General features: G+C 35.1%; 3 protein-coding genes across 4 annotated transcripts; 1 reads left to right on the forward strand and 2 right to left on the reverse strand.

The window, feature by feature from the left end:
• Positions 1-272: 272 nt before the first annotated feature.
• Positions 273-6,501, reverse strand: LOC130995512 (chloroplast sensor kinase, chloroplastic). The gene is made up of 9 exons (XM_057920816.1): positions 5,838-6,501; positions 4,359-4,520; positions 3,933-4,229; positions 3,674-3,739; positions 3,535-3,603; positions 3,328-3,420; positions 2,747-2,940; positions 2,083-2,356; positions 273-709 (listed from the first exon to the last, which is right to left on the reverse strand). The coding sequence occupies exons 1-9, from the start codon at positions 6,288-6,290 to the stop codon at positions 452-454; spliced, it is 1,866 nt and encodes a 621-aa protein (XP_057776799.1). The 5' UTR covers positions 6,291-6,501; the 3' UTR covers positions 273-451.
• Positions 6,502-18,481: 11,980 nt separating this feature from the next.
• LOC130995513 (probable protein phosphatase 2C 14) lies at positions 18,482-20,616 on the forward strand. Of its 2 annotated transcripts, none has more exons than XM_057920817.1 (5): positions 18,482-18,946; positions 19,053-19,220; positions 19,628-19,804; positions 19,874-20,053; positions 20,127-20,616. In XM_057920817.1, the coding sequence occupies exons 1-5, from the start codon at positions 18,647-18,649 to the stop codon at positions 20,505-20,507; spliced, it is 1,206 nt and encodes a 401-aa protein (XP_057776800.1). In that variant the 5' UTR covers positions 18,482-18,646; the 3' UTR covers positions 20,508-20,616. The 2 variants fall into 2 exon arrangements, with proteins under 2 accessions (XP_057776800.1, XP_057776801.1); XM_057920818.1 differs by having other exon boundaries at positions 18,522-18,946; positions 19,634-19,804.
• LOC130995514 (alpha-L-fucosidase 3-like) lies at positions 20,518-23,086 on the reverse strand. Its single transcript, XM_057920819.1, has 6 exons — positions 22,583-23,086; positions 21,730-21,939; positions 21,478-21,647; position 21,372; positions 21,044-21,313; positions 20,518-20,947 (listed from the first exon to the last, which is right to left on the reverse strand). The coding sequence occupies exons 1-6, from the start codon at positions 22,803-22,805 to the stop codon at positions 20,688-20,690; spliced, it is 1,134 nt and encodes a 377-aa protein (XP_057776802.1). The 5' UTR covers positions 22,806-23,086; the 3' UTR covers positions 20,518-20,687.
• Between the last annotated feature and the right edge of the window lie 272 nt (positions 23,087-23,358).

Here is a 23,358-nt window from a genome sequence, read left to right on the forward strand (position 1 = left end):
GGAAATGCAGAAAGTGGGGAAGATCAAATATATATTGGAGATACGAATAGGGGCTGATCTGCATGTACACTGAGGCTTTGTAAATATAGGGAGTCCTAGTCCTAGCCCTAGCCCTAGCCCTAGGCTAAGAAATTCATCACAAACTTGATCACTTTCGATCTTCTAAATACTTGAATTCTTATGTGAATACCGAGTATTGGTTCTCATCCTGGGCTTATTGGATTTTACAAGCCGAGCTCGAGGCACCTTGTTATCGACATATATACCAACAATAGCATCTTAATCATTAACTTTATATATCAGCAGAGAATGGTACAACACTTTCACCCTCCTGAGGAGAGCTTGCTGGAGCTACCGCCTGAATAATGTGTCGTATCTACAGAGAAACAGGCAGAGCTAATAATATGAAAATTTTCTAAAACTCAATGTTACAACTACATATATATATCGTTCAAGCCTCGCAAGCAAAGCTATCTGTGCCGGATGGTGATACAGGGAAAGAGGGAAGCCAGATCTCTAGACGGGTTCCGCCTGCTCCAAGGGCTGCATCGGTGTTTCTTGGAGAGAGAACTCGTACAACACAGCCATAGCTTTCCAGTATCTCTCGAGCAACAGTCAACCCGGCAATGAAATTCCATGTCATGTTGTCCTCCATCCTATCTTCACTATATAGATCACTCCCAAATGGTGTAAGTGAATGCATTTGTGTCTGCAACCAAGAGATTTTGATCAATAATTTGCAAGGCTCAGAGCCAGACAAGTTCAAGTCCTTTCCAAGTATAAGCAGTGACACCTATTTTGGTTTAAGATCCGACTAGGCACAAGGCCTTGCACTCATTAGTCAGAAGAAGACAAAAAGTAGATATGAGAGGCACCAAATACACATTTTAAACCTCTACGAGCGTGCGCTTCTAAGATTGGTTCCTAGTATATGAGCCATTTCCTATATATACACACACAAATATAAAGAAAAGTGCAAGAAAATTCTGGTTTCAGAAAAGAACCTTGGCTAAGGGGATTCTCAATCATACAGTATTCAGAATACCTTATGGAAGGGAATACCACAACAATGCGACAGAGATTCACACATCTACAAATATGGATAATATCATGGTCAAGAAGAAACTATTTTGTCCAACCAGATTTTGATTTTATTTTGTTTACATATCAGGGCATGTACAATATTTTTATTATGTCGAGAGTTCTAGTGCTGTACTTTATTAAGAAATTTTGCATACAAAACAAGGAGAAGCAATCGTGTTAATCGGCTCAACTCCCTAAGAGTAAGTCGAACTTCAGATCTACCTAATGCCTCACCAGAGGCGGCATACTTCAAGTACTAAGTAGCTGATAATAGAGAACGATAAGAATCTATATTTCAGATTTAATCCCTTAAATCAATTCAAGGGTTAATTACTAAAAAAATCATAAACTTTAACCCAATTTTGGTTTTCTACATGTTTCACAAATCATTGCAATAGTAACACATTTTGATCTGTAGCAAAATAGACGCATCCAAATAAAATTGACAACCGGAAAAAATGATGTGGCAGGAATTTTTTCCTTCACAATGGCATAAAATCTGCCACGTACAGCTGGAATGAGAAAAAAAATTCACAGAACATCATATTTTGGTCCTCAAATTTTTTTTGGGCCGTGTCTATTTTGCTACAAATTGACAAAATGAGAAATTTTTATAATGATTTATAAAACATCCAAAACTGAGTCAAAATTGCTAATTATTTAGCAATTAACCCAACATCTCCTTTCTGTCAGTAACTAACTAGAGAAAACTGTAGGATTATGTTTGGATTAGATCTGATAATGGAATTAAAAATCATTAACAAATCTATTAGTAGGTGCATGAATTGTTATGAATTTGAAATCCATCACTCTCATTTTAAACTAGGTTTTAACTGATTAAGCGAACATAACAATCCAATTTTCAAATCCTTGTATTTCAAACTCTTCAATCTAACACAACCTAAATATCTTCTAAGTGAAAGCCACAACAGTAATTTTATGAAAGCTGTCAGCCTTAAAGAGGATGGAGCTGCCACTGGCCAATTAGTAAATAATTACCATATACTGCATGTCAGGCCCATCATCATCAATGATTATAAGAGCACCACCTGCTGGCGCTTCAGTAGAGAGAATTTCAATTCTTCCCCCAACCTCTGTTCGCAGCAAAGCTCCTTCGATTAAATTGCTCAAAGCTTGACGTAAAGCAGGTTCCTCGACCGCAACCTTCAATGACATTGAAAGATCACATAGTTCCACAACCCGTTGTTGATTATGCGCTAGAGGTCTTATGGCACCAACTAAATCTTGCAGTACATCAGAAACTTCACATGGTCTTGGAACCAAAAGAAGGTTTGTAAGAAACAGAATCCACAAAAGAAATATAACAAACAAAATTTCTGGAATAGCAAAATGGAACATATTGGCACTTTGTAAGGTACAGAAAGATAACCTTCGGGCTTTAGGCTACTTATTATAGTATTTAAATATCTAACATTATGACTGCTTTAGCACATCTTCCATCACACCAAAGAAAAGGAAGAAAGAGGTAAATGATGCACCAAAAGAAAAGAACATGGGTACTTTATACGTCAGCTATTAAACTCAACAAAGAATATATATAAGTCAATTAAAAGCCAAACTAAATAAACACAAGTTACACAATAAACAGCACATTGCCACAAAATAAAAGGAAAAAATGCATATATCTTCAGCACAAGAATACCTAATTTCCTGTAGTCGTGAAGGTGCAAGAGCAAGAGGTGGCATGGGAAATTCTGAATCCTTGGACGCAGAGATAAGAGACAATTTCCCGGTAGATTCTAGCATATCAGATAACCTAGAACTCATTTCCATGTCTGATGACTGTTGCACTTGCATCTGCTTCTGTGTTCCTTTGTTATATCGCAGTATATTAGCCTATGAAGCAAAAGCAATATGGTCAGAGAAACAGTTAAGCATAGAGATTAAAAAAAAAAAATCAAACAAAAGAAAAAGTGCCAAAGGATCGAGAAAGGTTGAATGCTGCAAACAAACGGAAGAAGTTGGCTCAGAAAATTGATTTATATTTTCTAGGCATGCTACTCCAGAGCTGTAAGAGAAAGTGAGAGCACTTCTTCAAAAATTTATTATCAGAACTAAACATGCAGCAGAGTGGCTGCAACATGCATCAGAAAATTATAAAGAAATGCATGTGGTAGTACTTTTTTCAAAGTAACAACAAGAAAGCACATTTACCGCAGGTGATATGTTGAGTCAATTATATAGCTAAATATTTTCTAAGCATGACAGGCAGCAGAATAAAACCTTTGTCAAGTAGACGGCATCCTGTAGCTTCTGAAGTGTATCATTTATGTAATCGCCTTGCACTAAAATGTCTTCAACTATATCATGTGAAATCTGCAATCTCGTTATCATTATTCAATCAGGACATTAAACAAGAAAGCAGAAGTGCTTTACAACATGCCCAATGTAATTTTAGCACAACCTTTTAAGGTTTGCAACAACACCCACCTCACTCCTTTTCAACTGAACAGACAACATCTTGCTCAATGTCCGAATGCTTGAAAGAGAACTTCGAATCTGAGAGTCAAAGACGGAAACATCATGATATGCTTGACTATAAGAACATATGGCAAAGCATCAAGCTTACCTGCTCCACCAAATCATTCATCCTGATATTATTTTGCCATGATGATTGCTGCAGCAGCATGGCTTTCTGGAGATTCATACAGAAGAGATATTTCTAAATATTAGAAAAAGCTACAACACATATACCACCAAATTATGAGTATATATTAAAATATATCTAAAACAAAAGAAAATACCTTGCCTTGAAGTGAAAGATATTTCACTATAACATATACTCAGCAAGGGAATAAAAAATGTATAACTATGCATAAAAAAACTACCTGATCCATGACATAAGCCATGGCAAGCGAACGGGTGATGTGTAGGGCATTTATTTTTTGTTCTGCGGAAAACTTCAACTTGTCAACTGAATGATCCTTCAAAGTTTGTACATCTAATGGTTGGGAGTCCATGCTCTGCAGCAATGGAAAAGATTTCCCAGAGTATGTACAGTCACTTTGATCATCCCATTCTCTGTCTAGAGCCATCTTTGGAAGTTCAGCAACTAAGAAGCCCACAACAAATGGATGTGTTACCATTGGGAAGACTACAGCACCAAGCTCAGGAAGAAATTCTGCCTGAAAAGAAAGAGACCAAAAACCTATCCATTAGTACCACGGGAAATAAGTGGAATAAGTAAACAATAAACCTTAATTTCTAATAGGTACAAGATAAATGAATAAGAAAAACAAACATAAAATCCTTGCCTGTTGACTTGAAATCGCAGCTTCTGCAACTCTTAGTCCTGCTGGTACACGGAAGGTACCAACTAGAACAACAATATCAGCTGCACTGGCACATGGATTGAGAGTAATTCGCCGCAACTCCAATTGATCCATGACATAACTACCAGCTGGTCTTACGTAGACCTAAAATTAGTTAACTGGTATTAGAACACTAACATTCAGTCCCATCTGAAGCATCAGAATGTCATTACAGTATGCCACATGCAAGCATGACAGGTACTCTTAAGAACATTCTGTCTATGAATCTATGTCTTTCAAAGGAATAAGCCACTACTTATTCAGAATTTGTGTGTAAAGCTTTTTTTTTAGCATTTGCTCAATATCATGAATTACAGCAACATGAAACAGTTACAATATAATAGTTTTCTTGTCTAGCATGAGTTGAACCGGATCCTGTTAAGAATCAAGAATTGATTCTTTGTTATAATTGTCAGATTTAATAGCACACTTATTAATTGATTGTGATATCAATATATCATCAGGTGGATTGTTTGAGCAATAATCTTCTTTACTTATCCATCATGACTACTTATCTATACAAATATTCTCAACATAATACGGAATCAAGGAGAACAAGAAAACTGTGTTTCAGCCATTTTTAGAAATGTTTCGTGTGTCATATGGCCAGACCACATTACATCATTGTATTCTCCTTTATCTCTTTAATTTTATCAAGTAATTCGACATTCAATAAGGTATTCAAGCAAGAATAAATGTTGCTCTAGCCCAACTTCTCGTTTCAATTAAACAACAAGAACAAAGACTCTTTGTTCAGTCATCATTTTAATTCAAGTTGGAAACTTCAATCAGATTTCCATGGGTTCACTGATATATTATCTCTATAACTGATGGCTCTGATACCAATAATTTGGTATTGTTGTGATTTCCTTCGTTTTTATTAAGTCACATGCATTATACAGTTATACCTATATAAAAGGTGCTCAATATATGAAATAAAAGAGAAAGCAATATTTATGTCATCATTCTTCGGAATTATCCATGGTAGATGTAGACACAAATGAAAAATCACGTTAGAGCTTTGCCCTCTTCTTACTCTTTTGAATTCCGCATTGCAGTTTTAAGTTCAACAAAATCCATGAAGCAAACAGCCTCTTCAAATAGACAACAAAATAAAATATAATAGGGATATACAAACAAAATTTTGTTCCAAAGAAGAACATAAATGAACGGTACAAAGTATACTATAGTACTATTGATTTTGAGTGATAACTGCAATTAAGTTAATATCCAACAACTTTGTTAGCTTTTCAAATTAATTTACAGTTTTTTTATAATAATACATCACATTTATAATTGTATATTTCGTGTAGTTGGACATGCGCCCATCGCTGTGCTAAAGAAAATACACAAGTTCAACCCACACATGGAATAATCAGTGGATGATCACAAGGTTAGAACTTAATCAACAAAGCCAAATACCGATAGAAGAGCGTCTGGATGGACGATGCGGCGGAAGAGATCGAGCTGCTCGAGGCAAAGCCGCTGAAAATCTTGACTCGGCAGCACCATAGCTTTACTCTTAGCGCCGCCTCCGCCGGCGTCGGCGCCTTTCTCTATCCTGTGCACGAATTCGACCGGAGAAGTGGAGGCGTCGCGTATGGCCGTCGCGATGGCGGCCGCCGACGACACCATGGAGTCCTCAGCGTGCGATGAGGCATCGTCTTCGGATGTGAAGCTGACCTGGCCAAGAGCGGTGGAGGCGGTGGCCGCGAGGGAGAGCGGGCGCTGGGCGGAGGAGCTGGTGGTGGCGAGGCAGGCGCAGGGGGAGTGGGGCTGGGCTTTGTTGTAATTAGGGGCAACGATAGGGGTAAAACAGTAATTGGAGTGGGCCGCGGGGGGTGGAGTTTGTGGAGGAAATGCAGACAGCAGCATTTGGTTTGTGACGACTGATGAGTGAGAGATGGCTGAGATGATTTTACATTCACTCGCTCTCTCTTCAGCTATTAATTAATTAAAAGAAGCTCAAGCTCAAAAAAAAACTACTACTAAAAGAAGCTCAAGTTGGGCTCTGGGCCCATATACTTTAATTTCAGTATGCCCGTTGAGCTTCATCACACCTGGAAATTGGGCTTCAGATTCAGCAGGACTGGTAGAGGTTTTTGCCTTTCCACACCATTAATTCTTAAGAGCCCACGTCAATTCTAAATTCAACCTTTCAAATAAAACAAAAAAATAAAATGAGAAAAGGTTGTTGAGTATATTGAGAATTGAGAAAAAGGTTGTTGAATGTATTGAGAATGATAAAAAAAGTATTTTAATTAGTATTGAGAGTTGTGAAAAAGTGAAAAGTAAAGGTAAATAAGGTATTTATAAGTGGTGGAGTATAGTCCAAAAATAGACAGAAAATTATTTTGTAGACGTCACAAAAAAGAGAAGTAGAAAGTTCTTTCGTGGACGGAGGGAGTACGTAATAAATCTCACTTGTTAGATGTTTTAGTAACATAATTCACTCCCAAGTCCCATCATTTGATACCGTAAATATTATTGTAAATCAAAATAATCATTAGCAATTCTAATACTTATATAAGAAGTTGTTGTTTGCATAAATACATTCTTACAATTGTTTTATATTTTAGTTATTTATTTACCTGAAACATGTTTTAGTAAAATTGTATACGTTACATACGATCATAAACAAAATCATTGCAGACAAAACCAAGAATGAACCTCATCAAATGGATGTTATAATTGAGAAATTAATAGAAAAACAATCACTTTCTAAAGAAGAAATGTTTACTGGTTACCATCAATTTTTTTTTTAATATTCTCGTCCACACATTGTGGTTGTTGTCGGATGGGAAATATCAACTATCAAATAATGAATTAAATTCGATAATCAAATACAATCAAGGTTAATTTGAAAATAATTTAGTAAAGAAAAGAATTGGAAATGCCTCGTATTGGAATATTATTTATCAAAAGCCTGCAGTTCAAGCTTCTCCACATCAGCATTCAAGTTTTTAAAAGAAGATTAGTTTTTTTTTAAACGTTTGTTAAAAGAGTTAATTTCTGTAGATTCTAAAACTCTTTTGATTATCACTTTATTTAGTTTCTTGCTACTCTTACTAATATGTATTGGGATGCTTGCAAAAGATTACTCAAGTACTTGAAGAGTACAACTTCCCTTGCCTTAAACTTCCTTCCCTCCTCCTTGACACAACTGGTGGCCTATTCAAATCCACTGGTGCTCATTCCATCTTCTTAGGTTCAAATTTGATTACTTGGTCAACCGAGAAGTAGGATGTTGTTCCCAAAAGTAGTAATGAGTCTGAATACCGAAGCATGGCAAATGTCACTATTGATCTTGTTTGGCTTACTAGCTTTTCTGTGTGCAGAGATTGGTATTAGTCGCTCAGCCCCTCATAAACTTTGGTGTGACAATGTTAGTGCTATTGCGTTAGCTAGCAACCCTGTTTTTCAAGCTCGGGCAAAGCATATTAAGGTGAATATTCACTACACTCAAGAGAAAGTAGTAGATAAAACTATTGAATTGGGTTATGTTCTTTTTGTTGATCAATTCAGCAAAGGTTTTCACCAAGGCCCTTGCAGATTCACGATTTTGTTTGTTCCGTAGTTGTTTGAATCTTGCCCACGATAAACATAGTTAGGTTTTACGGGGAATATTGGAATATTATTTATGCATAACCTAGAAGTGTCTTAGAGCGTTTCGTGCTAGAACTTAAAAACTCTTATTATGTTCATGCATAAGACAGACACGTACACGTAACATACTCACACGCAAAACTTAAATTTTTCTTTGATTTTATCTTTAAAAACTCTTACTCAAAATTCTTAGTCACATTGCTGACTTAAGCATTGGAATCTCTCAACGTCGGGTCTGAATATTCACAACGCACCCCTCATTAGAGATGCTTTTAGATCATATTTGATCACACAACAACAATATAATTTGAGGGCCTGTTCAGCCCGGCCCAAATTTTCATTTGCCCAATAGTTTAATATATAGTTCTACCTAAATTTTTTCATCGCCCTCAACAATTCAATTTTGGTGGAATGTTGATAGACTTCATAAACTACAAAGTTTAGAAATTTCGAAGACAACCACGATCGAGCATCGTAGCTCAATAATATTCTTCCTCTTTATTAGGGCAAGTGATGAAGATATGAAACTCGAAATCCCCATTCTCTCGTTAAAGAAAAAAAAAAGTTAAATCGATGATGGCGACAATAAAAAAAGTCGTTATCCAATTGTCCTATCACAATTCGAAATTTTATTGGAGCTATTATTGTCCACCATCACACCATAACAGTGTAATGAATTTGCCTGTATACATATTCTCCCAATTAAAGTGTCACTATTGATGCTTTCGTACAAAATTAAAGTTAAATTTGAGAAAATATAAATCCATCTCATACCTAATCATTTCAAATTCATTCAATTCAATTCAATTTGAATAAATTTAAAATCCATCGCAAACCTAATCATTTTAAATTCATTCGTTTCAACTCTTACCGCATTAAAGTCGCAAACACACACCATCATAAGTTATAACTACCCACATTGCCCAATGTCCACACACACTATACACATATTACACACGGAGTCATGCACCTAGGCATACCATTTTTTTTTCTGGTTTATTTTAATTGTAATGAATATTATTCATAATGACTTCCAAGGTGTTTATAAGTAGTACTCATAAACTATATTTTCTAATTTTGCTGTTAAAAAGAAGGCTCTCAAATAGTACTATGACACTCTAATACAAAATAAAAATAAAAATAAAAATAAAAATGAACAAGCGAATTTCGTATCCATTAAATTAAGAGGGTGTTTGACTAAGCTAATTATATTAAAGAGCCTATACACTTTGAGTTTATAAGATGTTTCAGAAGCTTATAAGTTATAAGATATAGTTTCCTAATAACTTATAAGTTGTCAAAGTATTTGAATAATTGAGTTTATAAGCTAGAGAGAGAATTTTCAGTTAGAGAGAAAAAATCTTTATTAGAGAGAGAAATCGAAGAAAGATGTTAACATGATATATGATGAAAATAAAAAATCATAATTGAATTATTATTGTAAAATGAGTGTTGCTTATATGATAATGAGGAAATAAGTTAAGGGAAATTTATTTTTTGGGGAGTGTATTACGTATAAGCTCCTAAAGCTTATTTTTTACGGCTTATAAGTTTTTTAGGAGCTTATTTTGTCAAACACTTTGAAGGAGCTTATAAATTCTTAAATAGTTTATTTTAAAAAATATTCTAAGGAACTTATAAGCTCAACCACCACCTAAGTCAATTCATTTGAATTTCAAACCTCAATCCATACATAGTTTAAGTTTTGAAAGTGATACGGTTGTTTTTCCTCCTAGATTTTGAACCCCAATTTGAAATTGCACATGCTCAATTCTTGAAGGTTCGATAATTCTTGATGTCTGACATGCAAAAGTTTCATAAATATTAAAATAACGTAACCAAATTAACTTATAAGAAGAGATGTACATATATAATTTATATAAATACTAGATAATTTATTGAAGCCAACAGTGTGTGTAATTTTAAAAAAGAAATTAATTTAACCAAGCTTTAATGGAGGTCGCACATAATTTGAATCGGAATGAGAAGTAGGTTACCTAGCATTTATTAAAATTGCAAAGTTTTCAAAAATAGACATCGTGATTTAGACGTAATTAATTGTGAAGAAAATGAAACAAGATACTCTAGATATCTATATCTATATTATACAAGCAGCAGTTCTAACAACTACTATAATTTACCGGCAAAAATCAAATTCTCCCGGAAATATTTAATTTTGTTTCTTTTACGACAGCTGCCTCACCATTCATTAGATTTAATTTCACAGCTATTATCTTGGACATTAAAAGTAACTAATTGTCGACAGTTTTCTTATAACATGCACATGTTCTTTTTAACTCCCATCCCATTTGACCATTACTCAGCCTATTACTATATTTAAAATCCCCAATATATGAAATGTTAAATATTCAACAAACTTAATTGCTTTCATCAAATTTTGTAAAAATTTGCATATTTTTGTATAAAAAGGTCGCACGGATTATTATTTTCACCCACTAAGGACGTGTTTGGTTTTGGGTAAGGGATTAGTCAGTATAGTTAGTAAACTAGATTATTAGCGTGGATAAATATGTATTATTAATATATATTGGTTAGTTGTTTGCTATTATGGTTAATTAATCATGATTTTCGTTTGGTATCCATATTTCCAGGTTAGATAAGCTTAAAAATGGACACAATTGCAGGGCCGTATTAATTATATCATGCGTAATCTGAGGGGGAGGCGGTATTAATTATCCTGCGTAATCCGAATTTTTAGCTCTGGGCCGTCACATATCGCAGGGTCGTCCGCATAAGTGTTATAGAATATCAAACTCTTTACTACTCTGTATTAACTTAACTAATATGCTGTAAAACCCAAAACCAAACACACCCTAAGTCCATTACTAATGTTCTCTCTATTTTCTTATTTTTTATTTTAATTCACATTGTCAAATTTAATTTATGAAAAAATATTCAATGTACGTCATATATATATGAAAAAATATGTTCTACATTATCTAATTCAATTATTACGTACTATACGATACTCATTAAATTCAATACTTCAGTGTACTAACTTTGTTGATAATCTATATCTATATATTATATAAAAGACTTTTTCCCACCAAAATTTCTCTATCCCGACTTTTCTTTTTTTGTTTTGATTCTTTTATAAAAATCGTCAATTTTGATTAATAAAAAGATATTCAACATGGGTGTTAAATTAAAGATAATGAAAAGATCTTTAATTTAATATAAAAATTATAAAAAAAATAAATTTAAAACGAATAAGTTATTATCAATTAAAGTTACAAAATTATTTGTTCTCTCTCTCTCATCTTTTATCTCTTCTTTCTCTTTTCTAATTTCTTTTATACCGTTCTTTCTCCTTCATTCATTTTTCATATTTTCTATTTAATTATTTTATCATAATAATTTAATGCAACTAAAAAAGATTAAACTTATATTTATTCATTTTAGAACACTTTAGGTTAAACATATTTTTTTTAAGTGAATTTTATATTAATATAAACTATATATTAGAATAGATTTTCAAAAACAATTTAGATTTATTAAATTTTCAGTATGTTTTTATATGAATTTTTAAATTTATTTATATTAACATATTTGTTATTATTATTTCTTAATTAAATTTAATATTAGATTGACAATTACTTATCTATTAAGAAAAAGAATGATTAATTGGAAAATCATCAATTGGAGACTCATTATTGATTCTCTTTAAAATATAAAATAGAAGTAGATTGAAGAGTTTAATTTTGAAGTAGCATGTCTATTTAAATTTTACTTAAATCATATACTCCACATTTTATTTTTGAAAATGAATGACACGTTCAACCCTTTATTTTTTCTGCTAAAAAAATAGTATTTGTCAGTAATACACAAATAAAAATTTTGATGCATATAAAAATAATTATTGTCATGTTTATTCAAATTATATGACATGTATGCACTTAATTAGGACTCGTCGATGAAACCATTTTTCAGATAAATTTTTTCTTATTAAAATCGAAACCCCGACTAAAATAATGCAACATCATTATTCAATATTATAATATTAAACTTAATAAATTGATCATTTTTATTATAAAAACGAATCATGTCTTTTTGCAAAATCAATTCTTTGGATGTCATATAGGAACTTTATTTTAGAATTTGTATTTGAACAAAATGACCACATAGATATGGTTAAATATGCAGTCCAAAAATATACTATTAAACTATATGTAAATAAATACTCCCTCCGTCCCACTGTAAGTGAGACTCTTTCTATTTTGGGTGTCCCACTATAAGTGAGACTATTTCCTTTTTTGGTAAAAGTTTTACTCTTTAAACACTTTTTCACTTTTTCACCTACACACAAATACACTTTTCTTAATTTCCGTGCCAAAAAAACAGGTCTCACTTACAGTGGGACGGAGGGAGTAGTTTTGAACATCTTAGAATATTATATGATATATAATGATACTCATTATCATTTATACTTACTTTTGATGGTGAATTTATATATTTACACACATTATCAATGAAAACCAATTAATTGGTAATTGAAAATATAAAATTGAAAATTTATATATTTTCAAATTTATGTTTTTTATTGAAACTATGTCGTGGATAATATCAATTTTTTATTTAGATTTATATTTACATTTATTTATATTTAAATTATATACATATTTAATATGCATATTTATTTATTTAAAATATCGTTCAGTTTCGATACTGATCGTGCATCACACAAGTGGGCGTGTGCCGTAATAATTTACCGCCACAATTTAAAGTTTAGTTATTAAAAAGAAATTTCAGCTATAATTTAGGAGATTAGTTATTAAAGAGAGATTTCAGCTATAATTTAGGAGATCTATGTTCATTTGCAGAATTCTAATTTATTTTTTCATTCTTTTTCTCTTTCTTTCTATATATATAGTTTTTTTTTTCAAACATCTTATAATTTGGCTAATAATAAAATATACAATATATATATATATATATATATATATATATATATCATAGGATAAAAATAGATTTAAGATGAGAAAATTATCAAAGTTATAAATTGAAAATTTACATTTTGTATAAATTGAAAATTAAAAATTTACGTGCTTTAATTATCATTACACTTTGTATAAATTGAAAATTGACATTTTTAAATTCAGGATTTTATTGAGTAATTAATGTGAATTATTATCTTTTATTTTAAAACATATTTGTATTTGTTTTTATGTTTTGACATTATTTATTTATATTTATTTATTTATTTAAATTTATCGTTTAACTTCGATGTACGTCGTGCATCGCACGAATAGGCGTATACTAGTTAGAATTAATAATTAAGTTTAGGTAGGGCTGGTAAACCGGTCGGTTCGGTTAAAACCGAACCGGTTTACCGGTTAACCGGAACCGATTAACAACAAAAAAGATAACCAAAAACCGAACCGGTTTTTGGTCCGGTTAACCGTTTAACCGGTTAATCCCAACAAATTGACAAACATCTTTCTACCTAGGGTTTTAAGTTTTAGCAGTAGCAGCAGCAGCAGCTCCTTTTCCCGTTAGCCCGCCACCGCCGCCGGAGTTCGCGGAGCCGATGACTTCACGTGGCCTCGCCGATCGTCGGTGCGTTGGCGTCCAAGCCCGAGCCGAAGAGAGGAGGAAGAAGCGGCGCTGCAATAGAACAGGTCCGCCGTGCGCGACTCCACCGGTGCGACGCCTCTTACGCCGGAGAGCTTCGCGCGGTCTCGCCGGCACCTCGCCGTCGCCCCCTGTGCCCGCGGCCTAGCCTGCCCTGGCGGGATTGTAACAGAGGTGCAGATGGTAGGGCACTGCACACCGGAGCCACCGTCGCCGCCTTCTCCATCAAGGTGGTTAGCCTAGATCCCGACGGTGATAGTGTTCGAACTGAGTTCAGCAAGCAGGCTCACCCAATTAATTCCCAGATCCGGCAGTGAGGGTGTTTAATCCCAGATCTCGCTTCTTCTTTTTTTGACATGGGGGAACTCCCAGAATATCTTGGAAATTGGAATTTGGAAAGGCAAAGCCGCAAAAGTGAAGTGGCAGATTACTTTTAATTTGATCTTTGGGCCTTTGGCTCTTTACTATTTTCTAAATTCTAATACAATAAAATATAAATAAATAAATTAATTAATTTGATAGTAAACCGGTTAATCGGTTTAACCGGTTAACTGACCGGTTAAACCAATTAACCGGTTAACGACAAAGACACTAACCGGTAATCGAACCGAACCGGTAAAAATCGGTTTTCGATTAACCGATAACCGATTTTTTCGGTTCGGTTACAGTTTTAACCGGAAAACCGAAACCGTTTAACCACCCCTAAGTTTAGGAAATGCATACCGCATAACATGATAGCTATTACTATTTGACCAAATAAAGAATTACAAGACCATATTATATTTTACGGGTTAATTCCATGCAAATACACAATTAGGAGTTGAATTAACATAGAAATCATCCATAACATAATAACATTAGAACTAAAAACCAATATATACCATTAATTGTATCAAAATGGAAGGCTCGTATCATTTTATACATCTTCACGAATTAATTACATATTCAATTAAAATAGACAAAAGGAGAAAGATGTAAAAATACAATTTGAAATAATCGTTCTCTGCGCAATTACCGCATCTCCATTTACTAGTTCTTCTACATTGATTCAAATCACAAAAGAAAAAACGGAGAATGGCTTTCAGAAATTGACTGCAAGTCGACGGTGGATGTGAAACATCTCCAACTTTTAATCTACGCCGGAGTAATCAATCGCGAGTCGGTGGCGTTGAGGGAGTTTTAAAATAATTTGATTTTTTAAAAGAGGACGACAAATCGGCAGTGGCTTACAAGCAACTACTTCCTTCCATCAACGGCGGCGAGATAACAAATGAGTTGCACACGACGTATATTTGAGTTGCACAAGACGTATATTGAAGTTGTACATGAGGTATATTGGATATTACGTATATTGGAGTTGCACTGAAATTGCACACGACGTGTATTGGAGTTGCACACAACGTATATTTGAGTTGCACATGACGTCTATTGAAGTTACACACAACGTATATTTGGATACTACGTACGTGTATTGGAGTTGCATTTGTTATATTATATGATTGCACGAATATAATTTTATAATTATAAAAATCTTATGTTATCTGTAATGCTTCTTTTTTTAAATATATTAGTTGCATGAATAAATATTTATGTATTTTCTTACTATAATGGAATAATCAAACTTAACTTAAAATATATAAAAAAGACTTTAACTGATCCTGAAAAACATGAAAGGAATATAATGAAAACAATCAATATAAAAAGACTTTAACTGATCCTTCATGATTGGGAACATTTTATTGCTTGTGGGAGCAGATTTGTATGCCTTTAGCGGAGGGGGGTCTTGGCATTCGCTGTTTTTCTGAGCTTGTGCGTGCCTTTAGTTTTAAGCTGTGGTGGCGCTTTCAGGCTAGGGATTCGCTTTGGGCGAGATACATGTGGGCTAAGTATTGTAGTGGTCGTTTTCCTCAGCGTTCGCATTATACTGTGCATGTGAGTCTTACTTGGCGTCGTATGATGCGTATCTCTGAGTCTGCTCATTGTCATATTATGTAGCCCATTGAGAATAGTAGGATCAGTTTTTGGGGTGACATATGGCTTGGGGTCCGTCCCTTGATAGTTATCCTGGAAATGGTCACACTTTTCCTCATGTTTGTGATTTTTGGCATGACTCTGTTTGGGATGATACTCGTCTGCATGCTTTATGTGATTTGCATGATTTTCCTATGATTTGATTGATGTTATTAGCAGGACGCCGATTGTGATGGGGACGGAGGATGTGATACGTTGGGATTTGACTAGCCATGGTGAGTTTTCGATTTTTTCTGCTTGGGATCTTGTCCGGAGACGGCTACCCAAGTAGACTTTGTTTGCTGATATTTGGAGTGACTGTCTTACCCCTACCATTTTTGTTTTCCTGTGGCGTTTGTTGTTTGGTCGTCTTCCTGTTGATTTCCGTCTCCAGTTCCTGGGCATTTATCTTGCTTCTATGTGTCTATGTTGTCAGTCTCCTCAGTTTGAGTCTTTCTTGCATGTGTGCCTGTGGAGTGAGGCTGCTTTGATTTTCTGGGCTCATTTCGACTCTTGGTTTCCCTCTGTGCACACACCTCTTCACACGAGCACTGATATTGAACGTAGATTAGGCCACTGGCGGAGTGCCTTCCCTAGGGAGGATAAGAGACATATTTCTTTTCTGGTTCCTTGTTTGATTATGTGGTTTCTTTGGACGAAAAAGAATAGCCGTAAGCATAGGGCTACTCCTTTTCGTGCTTCTCACGTAATTTGGCAGGTTATCCATTATCTTCGTCTCCTTGTGGAGGTGGGCATTATTTCTGATTCTCATTGGTTAGGATGTTCCCCTCCTGTCGACTTCATGCCTCCTGCATCCCCCGTCAGGAGGTCTCTCCGATCCACTATTGAGCGTTGGCTCCCACCTGAATCTCCTTGGGTGAAGCTGAACATTGATGGCTCTTATGACTCACAAGCGCATCATAGCGCGGGTGGAGGAGTGGTACGTGATCATACTGGTACTCTTCTGCTTGCATTCTGCACTCCATGCGTGGCCTCCTCTAGTTTTGAGGGTGAGCTTGTTGCGTTGCTTGAGGGTCTTAAGTTAGCTGTTACGTTGTCTTCTCATATATGGGTTGAGCTGGATGTTGCGGTGCTCGTTTTGCTCATCTCTGCTAGGCATCACGGTCATGCTAATATTCAACATTTTGTTGCCTGGATTCGACAGCTTATTCGACACCAGCAGGTTCGATTCTCTCACATCCATCGCGAGGGAAATCGTCATGCGGATTTTATAGCTAGGCAAGGGCATCAGGCCCAAGCACTGACTATTTTTGATTCAGAGTCTACTCCTCATTATTTTCTTGCTTTGATTAGGATGGATCAGCTCGATTATCCTAACTTCATATTTAGATATCATATTGATAGCTAGTTTTGTTATGTTTTGCATCCGTTTGATTTTGTCTCCTTTGTCTTCGGGATGTAGTCACTTTTGGACCACATCTCTGTATAGTCCTGTTTTGTCTAGTTCTTATTTTTTCCTTTGGTCTCTATTGGGCATTGTCACTTTTGGGCAATGCTATATATGAATGAGATATTGGTTGATGGTTATCTATCGATTGAGGGTTTGCCTAACTCACCATTAGGGTGTTTTGTTTAAAAAAAAAAAATCCTTAAAAAATTTCCACTACCATATTTAAAAATAATAAAATTGCATTGCTAACCTTCTAAACATAAAAATGGATGAAACAAAACAGCAACTAACGCAAAAAAAATGGAACAAATCGCCATCTATCCTATTTAAATCCTAACCGCAAGATATACAAAATAAAATTGAGGGCTTAGATTAGTTCTTATTTCTAATATTAACTTTGGTTTTTATTAGAACTCCTCCCTACACAAGTATATTCAAATATTGATTCTTTATTAATATTATTTTTTTAATTAATTAATACATGAATTTTTAATATTTTGAAATTTGGCCTGAATTAAAATTATGAAAATAATTAATCCTACTTAGATGTCAGAATTTTATATTTCAGTTGATAATTAAAACATTGTGTTTTTTTTTATATGACATAAAATGTTAGGTTGAGAATTGTACAATGTTCAAAGAGCGTATTTTAGAGAAAGAAAACAATGCCGGTTTTTTATTATATAAAACGCAATATTTTAATTATTGGTTGAAATGTCACATAAAAAATGACATCCACGTAGGATTATTTATTGCCAAAATTTTAATTCGGGTCAAATTCTAAAATGTTAAAAATTAATGTATTAGTTATCAAAAGGACAATATTAAATAAAAATCAAAATTTGAATATATTTTGTGTATATACAAACATATAATCCAAATTTTAATAATGTGAGTATGCGACTTTATATCACCTCACTTTTTGGGTCGAGTTTTTGCTAACGAATTTGATGACTCAATTTACTTGGATTTTTTTTTACTTGGGAAAGTTGGGGAGGGGGAGTAGTGGGGTTTGAACTCGGGACCTCATTGTTCACACACAGGAGGTCGCACTTGATTGAATAAGTGTCTTCAGTCCTATATCAGGAAAGACAACAATTTAGTTTCTATCATTATTTTTTTTTAATTAGACTTTCTACCATTAATTATCACATGAACATTTAGAAAAGAAAGAAATTTACATCTAACATAAAGGTAAAATGAAAAGTTTGACATCACTTTGCCATGAATTTTCGAAATGGGATAATTATTTAAAATTTCGTAGTAAAACTACTAGGACCCATAAGTTGTGTATCCAAGGAACTTTTCATGAAAAAACTTGCATAACCCTAAAAAAAAAAGTTGCATAATAGTACTGAAAAAGAAAAGAAAAAAAGTTTTGGCAAAATACGTGGAGGTGCAGGCCCTAAAAATTGAGTGGAGGCAGGGCAGCATTCAAAGTTGTTGACCGAATTTGCCCCAACGGCACGGACACAAATATTCAAAATTCCAACTCCCCACAAACAAACCTTTGACATTGACCCCAATAAACAACCTTAACTACCAAACCAGATTTTCTTCTCTCTCTCTCACTTTGACCACAACCTTCTTCTTCTTCCTTTTCTGCCTTTCTATGGCAAATGACAGTGCTGCTGTTGTAGTGATCGACGCCGTTTCAAGGTCAAGGTTCCATGAAGCCAGTGGGATTCTTGGACGCCCAAATGGGCTGGTTTCTTCTTTGAAGAGGAAGAGGCCGCCCAAGATCGATATCCCAAATGTTTTGCGTGAAATTCCTGCTGATATTTTCAAGGCCCAGCCTGGTGATGCTGGCGTGTGCTTCTCTGCTTCTGGGGTTGCGGTTTCTGCTGCCAAGGGCAAGAAAAAGTTTATGGAAGACTCCCACAAGATCTTACGTTCTTCAAATGGAACTAAGGTAGCTGCAAATTTTGATTTTTTCTTTTTGTTATGTATCTGTATCTATATGTATGTATTTTTGCATACGTATATATTATATGAATTAAAGTGATTACGAAATGCAGGATTTTTTTGGGGTGTATGATGGGCATGGAGGGAGCAAAGCTGCAGAGTTCGTGGCAGAGAATCTGCATCTCAATATTTTCAAAATGTTGGAAAGTAATTGTGGAAAAGATAAGGAAAAAGCTATGATGGAAGGTTATTTGAAAACTGATGAGGAGTTCTTGAAACAGGTGAGCCCAATCTTATAATTCTGTCTCTTTGAGTTTCGAAATATGTGGAATTTCATGTACTAATCATGCGTTCTTTACTTGAGATTTTTGTAAAAAGATTTCAACACTACGTTGTAATAATGTCTACTTGTTACTTGAAGAATAGTTCAATGCTTCAAACTTTTACTTATTCTAGTTAGAGTTCTGTAAAAACAAAAAAAGAAGACTTTAAAACTATGGGTTGTTGCTTCAAGAATAGTTCAATGCTTGAGAGTTTTGTAAAAAAGATTTTACAATATGGTGTGACTAATGGCACTTGTTCCTTCAAGAATAGTTCAATGCTTCAAACTTTTACTTTCACATAAGCAAGCCTCCATACAATGAATGCAAAATCAAATCTAGAGGCAGTTTGTTAATTTTGTGATTAGTTGCAGGGGTTGAGCAGTGGCGTTTGCTGTGTGACTGCGTTGATCGAAGGAAACGAGATGGTAGTTTCAAACTTAGGTGACTGCAGAGCAGTTGTGTGCAGGGAGGGGACTGCAGAGGCCATCACCAGTGATCATAAACCAGAACGAGAGGATGAGCGAAGAAGAATAGAAGATAAAGTAATTTCCTCATTAGGCTTGTATAGGTTGTGCTTGTTTCATCATTCACATTTCTGAATTCTGATGCAGGGTGGATTTTTGGAGATTCATCGCGGAACTTGGAGAGTTCACGGGACACTGGCCGTTTCAAGAAGCATCGGTGATGCTCATTTGAAAGATTGGGTGACAGCAGAGCCTGATACCAAGCTTATACATTTGACACCTGACATGGAATTCCTTGTCCTAGCTTCTGATGGCCTCTGGGAACAGGTAATCATACTTTCAAGTTTCAACTCTTTTTTGTAAATTTACATGTAATTAACTGCTCCAAATCTCCTGGCAGGTTAGCAATCAAGAAGCTGTGGATATTGTTAAGCAGTCATCATGTTCAAGCAGCAAGAAACTCAAGGGATCTTCTCCAGCAAAGAATGGGTGCCTATACCACAGCGCAAGCGTGAGTCCTTCATCACAATCACCGCGGCTTCCTTCTCATAAATCAAAGAGGATATCTCACCACAAAGATGGAAGATGCTGTGAAGGCGAAAAAAGCAGCCCTGCACCGAAGACTCAGTTTCTAAACAACGAGAACGATGTCTTGGGTGATAAATCAACTAATGCTGGCCTTGTTGGTGCCTGCAAGGAGCTTGTCAACCTTGCTGTAGCTAGAGGTAGTCTGGATGACATTACAGTGATGATCATTGATTTGAGTCGTTATAAAGGATAGATAGTAACAATAGATCCTAATGTAGTTCACAGCATCTCATTTAATTTCTTCTTAACATATATGTTCACAGTTGCATTGCTTTCATATTCAACTAGTTTTCACCTTAAAACTTATTAGTTTGTTGCCTACAAGAATTGATGAAAACTGGAGCAGATTAAATGAGATGCATTCTTCAGAGCCCTAAAGCCTATGGCAAGCCTCTTTCAAAGGAATTGGAGGATCTGAATAAGCACCACTCACAATCTGATCAAAAATCCATTTATTAGCAGCCTGAGTAAAATGCACCCCGTCCCAAACAACCGCGACTGATGGATCTTTGCACGGTTTCCCCACCAAGATTTCTTTTCCTCTCACTTTGATCTTGCTCCCACACCCCACATGCATGTCGTAGTTGTACTTTCCTCCGTGTCCACAGCAAGAACGCAGAGGGTTCACGAAGCCTGCAGTTCCAACCAACAACTACTTTCAGCTTCTTCTTTTTTTCTCATTTCATCTCATCTATACACACTACTAAAGATAAGAGCAAGAAAATGTACCATGCTTCCTAGCTTGGCTGAAGAGCTCATACTTGAGTGAGTAGATATCCACATAGGTTAAAGCTGCTGAGGGAAGTTCCTTCCTCAGCTGCACAACAGTTTCATTTAATTTGAGGTTGAAATGTTTAGCAACTTTGTTGAATGGATCCGCACATCCAGCTTTATCTATTTGTCCGGGCTCAACAGCTACACGGTCCAACACATAAGCCAAACAACCTACTGGTCCTGTGTTGTGTATCCAGAATGACCTTCCTCCAAGATGGTATATATCTGCATTACATAAAACACCATTACTTATTCAAAGTTCGACCTATAAAGTATAATTAACCCTTTTCTTTTCTTTCCGTGTGTGTCTAGAAAACAACATTGTAGTCAAAAATAGATATGAAAGAAGTTTATGTCATCAAACACACTCAAGTTTACACCTCTGCTACCTTAACATAGGTTTTGAATTGGCCTAAGACATCGGGGATGTATGCTCTAACTTCATCAGTAGTCATGTTGAGGAAGTAACCCGCGGTTAAATCATTCTGTCCAATGTCAAAGGTGTACAAGGCACGCGAAAATACTCTTGCCTTAGGCAATAGTCTCTTGAAAACTCCCCCTGCAAGTGGTTGGACAAAAACAGTTATCGAAGTTCTTGGTTTTGGTAGATGTGATCAATCATATAGCCAACTGAGTCTTACCCTTTTTTCGGACGAGCTGAGACCTACGCTTGAAATCATTGAATTCGTAAAACTGCACGTTTAGAGAAATGGGGCTGAAACCACTCTGATGTAGAGTTGTGTTTTGAGGTCTAATAGTCGATCCAGCTGTGGCGAAGTTTGCTCCATGGCTGAAGTTAGAGCCAACTGCATCTAGGAATGCACTCAGATATGGTAGCCCCAAGCTCTCAGCTGCGTTGGTAATGCTAGATGTCATTATACTTCAAGTTCTTCAAAAAATTGAGTTGAATCAATAGGCTTATATGCTGATGGACTTTGTTGCAAGATTTTTATAGTGAACTAAAAACTATGTTTGAGAAATTGGGATCATTAAATTTTATTAGATTACATCAAGCCTGCTAGAATATTAGTACTGTAATCTGCAAAACACAGCAAGCACAATAAGATTAAAAAATTTGTAACCTAATAATAGACCAACAATTTTTTTTAAAAAAAAAGAGTACATAGACTGAAAAGCAGAGTTTCACCAATATGATTTTAAGAGGAGCCTTTATACTGTAAACATGAAACAAATTTCATGCTAACGTTGAGCTTTGGTAAACAATTTTTTTTTGTATGCTTAGCATTTAGCAACCATCAATGCTTTCAAAGAATAATAAAATAATTCCTTCTTTCCAAATATAGATTGATGTTTTTAACCTTTAAATCCTTCAACAACATAGAATGAAAAATGTTGAACACATATAAATTTGTCATCTGTCATATACCAACAATATTAATTCCCAACAATAAATTTGTGACGAATGAAAAATCCTGAACACAAAAGAAAAAGTAGTACTACATTATACTATAAAGTGTGCAATATTATCCTTACCAATAAAATCAATGACTAGTCGGCCATCACAATACCGGCCGGCGGGACCGTGGAAGAACGACTCCCCGGCGGGCGGGCCCGCCTGGCCGAAAGCGGCGGAGAGGCCGCCGGTGTCGGAGTTGGAGTCGCCGAAGTTGAATATGGCTGGAAAATCACAAGGACTTGCAGCACATGCTAAGCTCAATGAAAACAGGAATACAAGAAAAGTGTAAAAAGTTTTCATTAGGGAGGAAATGAAGAAGCAGATGATAGGAAGGGGAAAGGATAAAGTGGAATCATGAACAAACTATAAAGACAATCAGATGTTAGCTCCTCCCAATTCACATGTTTGCTTCTATTCATGGTCCAGTTTTTGCAGACTAATATATAAAGTTGTCGCAACGTGCTATGCCAATTAATAAATAAATACTAATAAAAATGAAAAAGATGGGGGAATATTAATTAATATAACCACTGCAGTCCATATTCTTATTTGTGAAACCAATAACAGATGTGACACCAATCACCAATGTACTACAACCGATGCACCATAAGAGCTAAAAATATTGTCCATTTTATAGTGAAACTACCTTCATTTCTCGATTGAATTATAAAATCTCTTCAATGTAGATATGTTTTTCCATCTGTCGAGTTAACCAAACTAAATCTTATTGCACAAATTTATTAATTACTCAATTTTGTGAGACATTTTTTGAACTAAAAGTTCGACTTCTTTACTCTTGGTCTTGTTCGGTTCAAAATTTGTAATTGCTTACATGTAATGTAAGTTATGCAAC

This window comes from Salvia miltiorrhiza, chromosome 7, assembly GCF_028751815.1.
Source record: "Salvia miltiorrhiza cultivar Shanhuang (shh) chromosome 7, IMPLAD_Smil_shh, whole genome shotgun sequence".
NCBI classification, from domain to species: Eukaryota; Viridiplantae; Streptophyta; class Magnoliopsida; order Lamiales; family Lamiaceae; genus Salvia; species Salvia miltiorrhiza.

What these genes read in the sequence shown, in the direction of transcription:
- LOC130995513 (XM_057920817.1), top strand. Translation starts at nt 18,647, where the DNA reads ATGGCAAATGACAGTGCTGCTGTTGTAGTGATCGACGCCGTTTCAAGG. An exon ending in ATGAGGAGTTCTTGAAACAG is followed by an intron (nt 19,221 to 19,627) that starts GTGAGCCCAATC and finishes TTTTGTGATTAG; the next exon opens with TTGCAGGGGTTGAGCAGTGG. An exon ending in CTGATGGCCTCTGGGAACAG is followed by an intron (nt 20,054 to 20,126) that starts GTAATCATACTT and finishes ATCTCCTGGCAG; the next exon opens with GTTAGCAATCAAGAAGCTGT.
- LOC130995514 (XM_057920819.1), bottom strand. Translation starts at nt 22,805, where the DNA reads ATGAAAACTTTTTACACTTTTCTTGTATTCCTGTTTTCATTGAGCTTA. An exon ending in TCAGCTCGTCCGAAAAAAGG is followed by an intron (nt 21,648 to 21,729) that starts GTAAGACTCAGT and finishes AACCACTTGCAG; the next exon opens with GGGGAGTTTTCAAGAGACTA. An exon ending in CAGCCAAGCTAGGAAGCATG is followed by an intron (nt 20,948 to 21,043) that starts GTACATTTTCTT and finishes TTGGAACTGCAG; the next exon opens with GCTTCGTGAACCCTCTGCGT.
- LOC130995512 (XM_057920816.1), bottom strand. Translation starts at nt 6,290, where the DNA reads ATGCTGCTGTCTGCATTTCCTCCACAAACTCCACCCCCCGCGGCCCAC. An exon ending in CTGCGATTTCAAGTCAACAG is followed by an intron (nt 4,230 to 4,358) that starts GCAAGGATTTTA and finishes CTTTCTTTTCAG; the next exon opens with GCAGAATTTCTTCCTGAGCT. An exon ending in TGGCTTATGTCATGGATCAG is followed by an intron (nt 3,740 to 3,932) that starts GTAGTTTTTTTA and finishes ATGAATCTCCAG; the next exon opens with AAAGCCATGCTGCTGCAGCA.